This window comes from Merops nubicus, unplaced genomic scaffold, assembly GCF_000691845.1.
Source record: "Merops nubicus isolate BGI_N331 unplaced genomic scaffold, ASM69184v1 scaffold29435, whole genome shotgun sequence".
NCBI classification, from domain to species: domain Eukaryota; kingdom Metazoa; phylum Chordata; class Aves; order Coraciiformes; family Meropidae; genus Merops; species Merops nubicus.
This window is the reverse complement of record NW_008610747.1, coordinates 1,674-9,254: the sequence shown is the minus strand read 5'-3', so window position 1 is coordinate 9,254 and position 7,581 is coordinate 1,674. Positions and strand designations below refer to the sequence as shown.

The 7,581-nt window shown below is 56.8% G+C and overlaps 1 protein-coding gene across 1 annotated transcript; it reads left to right on the top strand.

The window, feature by feature from the left end:
- The first annotated feature begins 72 nt into the window (after window positions 1–72).
- ATG9A (autophagy related 9A) lies at window positions 73–7,334 on the top strand. The gene is made up of 13 exons (XM_008941009.1): window positions 73–110; window positions 1,431–1,495; window positions 1,770–1,931; window positions 2,035–2,176; window positions 3,040–3,788; window positions 4,132–4,285; window positions 4,505–4,684; window positions 5,308–5,553; window positions 5,855–6,075; window positions 6,478–6,595; window positions 6,759–6,962; window positions 7,074–7,244; window positions 7,329–7,334. Exons 2-13 carry the CDS (start codon window positions 1,467–1,469, stop codon window positions 7,332–7,334), a joined length of 2,382 nt encoding a protein of 793 aa, XP_008939257.1. The 5' UTR covers window positions 73–110; window positions 1,431–1,466.
- Window positions 7,335–7,581: the final 247 nt, after the last annotated feature.

Sequence of the window (7,581 nt, the reverse complement as noted above, 5' to 3'; positions counted from 1 at the left end):
GTGCCCTCGCGCAAGAGGGCTGGGAGTGCCTGGGCGCTCCTCACCCTGAGCTTCTCCTTCCTTCAGCTCCCTGGCATCACATCGAGAACCTGGACCTCTTCTTCTCTCGCATATCCTTTGGCGGGGGGCTCAAGCGGGACACACCCCACCGCCTCCTGGGCTCTCGGTGCCGGTGGAAACACTGGCGTTGGTGTATTTCGGAGCTGAGGCAGCACCTTCCCCTTCCCGTGGGACACTACAGGGCTCCAGAGGGGCTGGGGATGGCAGAACCCCCATGCTTGTGAGGTGCTGCCACCTGACACTGTGGGGGCAGGTGGGTTCTTTTAGGGATCCGTGGCAGTGATGACAGTACTAAATTGTAGTTACAATTAAAGCTTTATTTTCTTAATGGGATTTTATTATGTTTGTGTAGCATCTGTAATCAGAGTAGCACAGGATTTCTGTAAGTAGAATCCGTGCAGTACAAGTTTATAAGTAGCAAAGTACTGCATAGCATATGGTTTCTAATCACATGGACTCATTAGAGGTCAGGTCATATCTTAATATATTATTTGCTGTATCAGTACGACAATCATAATTAGACTCAAAAATCATATAAAAGACTATGGGTCACTCTGTCCTCGGAGACAGTAGGCGATAGTGGGGCCATCCCTGGCTACTGGGGATACTGGGTCTCCCTGTCCAGCAGCAGTTTCAGTCCAAGTTCCCACTTAGGACTTGTAACTTCTTGACTTTGTGGTCAGTACTCTGTGCACTGTTACACTTCTTAGTTCTGTGATGGGGTCATCACCACCACCGTGTTGGCTGGGTGCCTGGGACCTCGAGTGCTGTGATGGAAGGGAGCAATCAGCCTGGTGCCCGGGAATCTGGAGGCTGGTAGGGAGTGGAAGAAGAAATCTGTTTGCTTTGTCTACTTGGTTCACAGAAACTTCAGGACCTAATAAGGAGGAAAAGGGAACTAATAGGTGATCTGTGTGGTCACAGATAATTGCTGCTTGCCCTATGAAATGGTGTCTGTTATGCTGATCACGTTATTGGGGTCAGGAGCACGAATGCCAGTGGGTGAGAGAGAGCAGATGGGTGCTGGGAGTATTAAATGCATTTTTACCAGTCTCTGCATTGCCCTGCCCTGCCTCCCTTGTGCGGACTGATGGTTTCTGCTCTGTGCTCGGACAGCCCCTCTGTTAGGTGAGAGAAGAAAGGAGCTTGGATGGAGCCAAATCCTCTTATCCCAGCCGTGCTTTACCTGTGCAGAGTGTTTCCGTGCAGTGGAGAACCAGCTTGCTGATGAGTAGGGGTGAAGGGGATTTCTGTTGCTGTCAGGGCGAGACTTGGCGAGGGAGCTGTGGATGCCAGTGGGGCAGAAGCCTTTTAATCCACTGTCAGAGGGAAGGAATCTCCAGACTGTTCTCCTTGACCATAACTTTCACATCTATAACCTGCATCAGAAGAATGGCTTCACCTGCATGCTCATTGGAGAGATCTTTGAGCTCATGTAAGTGGAGGTTCCCCCTCTGTTGTGGCTGCGGCAGCTGCTGGGAAGCAGCCCCAGGAACTGGCTGCATCCCTGCAGCTGAGTGGGCAGTAAGGCTCCCTTAATTTGGGTTTTCTGCGCCCCAGACCTCTGTTCCACTCAGAGGAACTGGTTCCCGAGAGTGTTCCTACGACCGTGGCCATGGGACTGCATCTCTGTGGCGCGTGACCCGGCCTGCTTCGTGTTTCGGGAGGTGGAAGGGTGACTCCCTCACCCTTGCACCCTTTTTTCACAGGCAGTTCATCTTTGTGGTGGCATTCACTACCTTTCTTATCAGCTGCGTAGATTATGACATCCTCTTTGCCAACAAAGTAGTAAATCACAGCCAGCATCCCAGTGAGCCCATTAAGGTGACTCTGCCAGATGCCTTCCTGCCTCCAAATGTCTGCAGTGCAAGGTAGGGATGGTGGAAGGCATGTTAGCCACAGCTGTTGCTTTGTCAGGTACTTGGGACACTTGCCCGGGCCGGTCTCCCACTGCTTGCCTGTTCTTGCTTGCAGAATCCAGGCAAACAGCTTCCTCATCTGCATCCTGGTGATAGCTGGGGTTTTCTGGATCCACCGACTTGTCAAATTCGTCTACAATATTTGCTGCTACTGGGAGATTCACTCTTTCTACATCAATGCCCTCAAAATCCCCATGGTAAGTAGCTGGGACAAGGGGCACGGGTGGCATTTGCTGAGCAGTGAGAAGCAGCTCGTGTTCACTCCTCTCTGAAGCCAGCTTCTCCAGGAGATCTGTACCACACACTCTTCCCTCTGCTCCATAAAGATACGTCTCATTTCAGCCTTTTCTCCAGCAGCCAGCTTACTCTGCGTTAACCCTCTCTGCCCAGCCCGCCTCTCTGCCTGCTGGCACATGCCTCTGCCATCTGCCTCCCAATATGTTTATTCTTTGCTGATGGCCTTTTCTGTGATGCATTTCAACAGAGAGGCACAAGCAAGGATATCCTTTTACCTCCCTGGCTTGTGGACAACGTCATCTTCCTTTTTAATGGGAGGGTGGAACTGGGCTGTGGAGCTACTCAGCCAGTGAAGATCACACTGGAGATGGGTGTGTCAAAGATGGGCTTTGAGGTGTGCACATACAGCCTAGTCCAGAGTCCTTGCTCCGATGGGCGGCGTCAAAAAGTGTGTGCGCATCCTTTGATGGGAGACTGTGTCTTGAGAAAGGTGGGGTGAGGCAAGAGGCTTGCTTTGTCCCCAGCTTTTCCACAGTCTTCCTCTGGAATGGTGCTTAAGTCCCTTCCCCTGTTCATGTGTCCCTGCTGACTCCAAATGGCAGCCCTGGGAGGACCCATGGAAGCCTGGAGCTGTGCTTGTGCTTTTGAGTGGCTGGGACGCAGTCACTTGAGTTGACCTGGGGGTGAAGGGCACTGGGTCGAGGTGTGGCGATTGCTGGCCACAGGCTGGAGTGGTGCAGGGAGGTGCCCCAGGTCCTGGTGTTGGCTGTGCCTCGTCGGCACCCACGTCCCGCCCCTAACCTTGCTGCTTGCCCCCTTCCAGTCCACCCTGCCCTACTACACCTGGCAGGAGGTGCAGGCCCGCATCGTACAGATCCAGAAGGAGCACCAGATCTGCATCCACAAGAAGGAGCTGACAGAGCTGGACATCTACCACCGCATCCTCCGCTTCAAGAACTACATGGTGGCCATGGTGAACAAGTCACTGCTGCCCATCCGCTTCCGGCTGCCCCTGCTGGGAGACACCGTCTTCTACACACGTGGGCTCAAGTACAACTTCGAGCTCATCTTCTTCTGGGGACCCGGCTCCCTCTTTGAGAATGAGTGGAGCCTGAAGGCTGAGTACAAGCGGGCCGGGAACCGCCTGGAGCTGGCTGAGAAGCTCAGCACGCGCATCCTCTGGATTGGCATTGCTAACTTCCTCCTCTGCCCCCTCATCCTCATCTGGCAGATCCTCTATGCCTTCTTCAGCTACACGGAGATCCTGAAGCGGGAGCCGGGCAGTCTGGGTGCCCGCTGCTGGTCTCTCTACGGCCGCTGTTACCTCCGTCACTTCAACGAGCTGGACCACGAACTGCACTCACGCCTCAGCAAGGGCTACAAGCCAGCTTCCAAGTACATGAACTGCTTTATCTCCCCGCTCCTCACCATTGTGGCCAAGAACGTGGCCTTCTTTGCCGGCTCCATCCTGGCTGTTCTCATCGCTCTCACCATCTACGATGAGGACGTGCTGGCAGTTGAGCACGTCCTGACCACAGTCACCCTGCTCGGGGTGGGCGTCACAGTGTGCAGGTGAGGGGGGTCTGTGTTGCCCCCATGCTCCTGGCAGCGCCGTGGGGAGCAGTGGGGCTGACAACCAGCCGTGTAGATAGGCTCTTTGCTTGAAAGCAGACCTGAGTCTGCCTGAGTGAAAGGCACGGCTTGAGGGAGTCAAGGGCAGGCAGGAGAAGGGAGCAATGGTGATCTTCAGTGCAGTGGTTGTATGATCTGAGGGCTGGGCTGGCAGGAAGATTTGGCTTGGACGTGAAGGCTACTGGTGGAGCTGTGATACAGGCTGGTCACCCTACCCTACTACGATAATATCTCCCAGGAACTGAGGTGTGATGGCATGATGTTTCCCTGTCCTGTCCTACAGGTCTTTCATCCCTGACCAGCACCTGGTGTTTTGCCCAGAGCAGCTGCTGCGAGTCATCCTGGCACACATCCACTACATGCCTGACCACTGGCAGGGCAATGCCCACCGCTATGAGACTAGGGATGAGTTTGCCCAGCTCTTCCAGTACAAAGCGGTGAGCTTGGTTTGCGTGGGGCTGGGATGGGGATTCCCCCTGGTCCCTGTGGGAGGCAGAAGCTGCTGAAGAGCTGAGCAGCTCCTGGGCTGGCAGAGGAACAAAGCAGCCTTCTCAGAGACACCCTGCCCCAGAAGATGGAGGGCTGGAGCTGAGGGCTGGTTTGTGGATTTCTTGACATCCTCAAACTTGTGCTGAGCCCATCATCTCTGTGCTCAGGTCTTCATCCTGGAGGAGCTCCTGAGTCCCATCATTACGCCCCTGATCCTTATTGTCTGCCTGCGACCCAAGTCCTTGGACATCGTTGACTTCTTCCGCAACTTCACCGTGGAGGTGGTGGGTGTGGGCGACACCTGCTCCTTTGCCCAGATGGATGTGCGCCAGCATGGCCACCCAGCGGTAGGTCCCATGGGTGGTGGTAGAGCAGCCTGGGCTCCCAGCCAGCATGCCTGGTCCTTTAGAGCCACAAGAGACAGGCCAGCCCAGCCCAGCCACCTGCCTCTCTGCCGGTGGGCTGCGTGCACCCAGGAGGGGCAGCCTCGGGGAGCTGGGAAGCATTTTCCATTAGATAATGCTTAGTGTGGAAGGAGAAGGGATCTGTCTGTTTCCTGTGCCTGGGAATTTTGGTTACTTGTCAGGAAAGGCTCCCTAGTGACAGGGCCATGAACTAGGGAGGGGGTGGGCCCACTGTGGCAGGAAGCTTTTAAGAACAGTCATTTGCTGGCTGTAGTTGCTCCTGCAAGAGCTGGAGAGCGGACGGAGAGGCTGCCAGCTCAGTATTTTGTGACTAGTCCCCGTCTCTCTGGTTCCCTCGCAGCGATGCGTGTTCCGGGGGGGGAGCTGGAAGATGCAGTGAGGGGTGAACTGGTACGGGGCTTTTGGTGTGGTGCCTCCTGCATGGGAAGCTGTGGCCCAGCTTATGCTGGGTGTTGGGTGCTTTTCCCAGCCCGACTGAAGCATTCCCAAGCCTGGCAGGGGTGTAAAGCAGATCCTGTCCCTCATCACCTGTCTGTGCTCCGCAGTGGATGTCGGCAGGAAAGACGGAGGCCTCCATTTACCAGCAAGCCGAGGATGGGAAGACAGAGCTGTCCCTCATGCCCTTTGCCATCACCAACCCCAAGTGGCAGCCGCCCCGCGAGAGCACGGCCTTCATCGGCTTCCTGAAGGAGCGCGTGCTGCGGGACAGCAGCGTGGCACTGGCTCAGCAGGCCGTGCTCCCTGAAAACGCCCTCTTCAGCTCCATCCAGTCCCTGCAGTCCGAGTCGGAGGTGCTCAGGCCAGAGAGGGGATTTGGGGTGTTCTTTGGGTGCTTGCTGGGTGCTAACAAGCTGATGGTCAGATCCGCTGGCCAATTTTGCTCTTGCCTGGGCTGTATCTGAGGATGCAAATGTGACAGATCAACACTAGTCGGGACTGTTGCTGGGTTTCTAGAGAAGGTGGGCAGAAACATGTCCTGGGGCCCTGGGAGGTGGGCAGAGAGAGCTGGGCTGCCCCAGTTCTGTGTCACTGTCAGGGATCAGCCCTCCATGTCTGCACAGGACAGTGATTCTCTCCGTTTCAACTCTGCAGCCACACAGCCTGATTGCCAACGTGATAGCGGGCTCCTCAGTGCTGGGCTTCCACATGGGCCGGGATGGACAGGCCTCCCGCCATCTTTCTGAAGTGGCCTCAGCCCTGCGTTCCTTCTCCCCACTTCAGTCCACCCAGCAGCCTCCCAGCGGCTTCCAGATAGCAGGAAGGGATGGAGAAGGAGCCCAGCCTCGGGGTGCCAGTGCCATGACAGCCTCCGGGTAAGTTGCAGGCTAGAGAGGGGCAACTGGACACCTTGCAAACTCCTTAAACCCTTGTTCCGTTGCCATCTTGCTGTCCTAGGTTTTTGTCTCTGCAGCCTGGGACAGCAAGGGACATGCTGACAAGCAGAGTTAGGCCCAGGTGCTTAGGCTAGTCCTGAAGGATGGGGTTGGGGTCCTGGTGTTCTCCTGTAGCTACCACTGTGGTGACAAATCCCTAGTAGGGAAGAGGCAGTGCCATAGCAGGACTGGTTGCCTTGTGCATCTGGGGAAATGCTACAGAAGACCTGTTCCTAAGCAGGCCAGGAGCAGATCTCTGTGAGCCTGACGTTAGAGCAGAGAGGGGCTGGGCAGCGTCAGGGACTCCTGGGCAGCAAACGCCACTTGTGTCTCCCGTGGCAGTGCTGACGCGAGGACCGTGAGCTCAGGGAGCAGCGCCTGGGAGGGCCAGCTGCAGAGCATGATCCTGTCGGAGTACGCCTCCACTGAGATGAGTCTCCATGCACTCTACATGCATGAGGTGAGCAGCCTGGAACTGGGCCAGTTCCAGCCAGAGGGCACAGGGCCAGGGTCCCCTGTCTGGAGCAACCATGATACCAGCGTGTGTACAGTGCTGGGGAGACGGTGTGTTTGGCCATCTGGGCTCTCCAACGCAGTCAATTCACCTGTGTTTCGGCCTGCAGCTGCACAAACAGCACGCCCAGCTGGAGCCTGAGCGGCACACTTGGCACCGGCGCGAGAGCGACGAGAGCGGCGAGAGCGCCCACGAGGAGCTGGATGCGCAGCGGGGGGGGCCCGTCCCCATCCCTCGCTCAGCCAGCTACCCCTTCTCCTCGCCGCGGCCGGCTGCCGAGGCGAGGGGCACAAGCACGACGGCGGCATCCCAGGTACGGGAGCCACGGCAGCGCTCTCGGCTGCGGGTCAAAGCCCCAGATCCAGTGCCCTGTACGGACCGGCACGAGCAGCCTACCCCTGAAGACCGACAGTCCCCTATGTAGCTCATCTCCTTCCTCACCTCTCCTGCAGACCCGGGCACAGTGCACAGAGCCCCATCACACTTCTCCCGCCTGCCCCTGGGAGGCTGGGCTGAGGATGGGCAGTCGGCGAGACACCCAGAGCCCGTGCCGGAGGAGAGCTCAGAGGATGAGCTTCCACCGCAGATCCACAAGGTAGGTGTGAAGGCTGTGGCCGAGAGGGGACACGTGTACTTGGGGTAGTCCCAATAGGCACCACATCCCCTCTCTCTCTTGCAGGTATAGCCTTGTAGACTGGGGATCTCGTGGGGGTTACAGACTGGGAGCCACTGGGGCAGTAGGATGTGGCGTCAGCCTGATTCTTCTCCTGTCCGGAGTGGGCAGGATAGTCCTGGGCTCCGTTTTCTTGCCATCGGTTGCCGAAGAGACAAAACTGCCAGGCTGGCGGCTTTGCAGTGGCCCCTTGTGTCCAGCCACGTGTCAAGTCGACGCCACTCTGACTCTTGTGGGGTGAATGCGTGTGTGAGTACAT

What these genes read in the sequence shown, in the direction of transcription:
- ATG9A (XM_008941009.1), top strand. Translation starts at nt 1,467, where the DNA reads ATGCTCATTGGAGAGATCTTTGAGCTCAT. An exon ending in GGAGAGATCTTTGAGCTCAT is followed by an intron (nt 1,496 to 1,769) that starts GTAAGTGGAGGT and finishes CTTTTTTCACAG; the next exon opens with GCAGTTCATCTTTGTGGTGG. An exon ending in AGTGCCATGACAGCCTCCGG is followed by an intron (nt 6,076 to 6,477) that starts GTAAGTTGCAGG and finishes CTCCCGTGGCAG; the next exon opens with TGCTGACGCGAGGACCGTGA.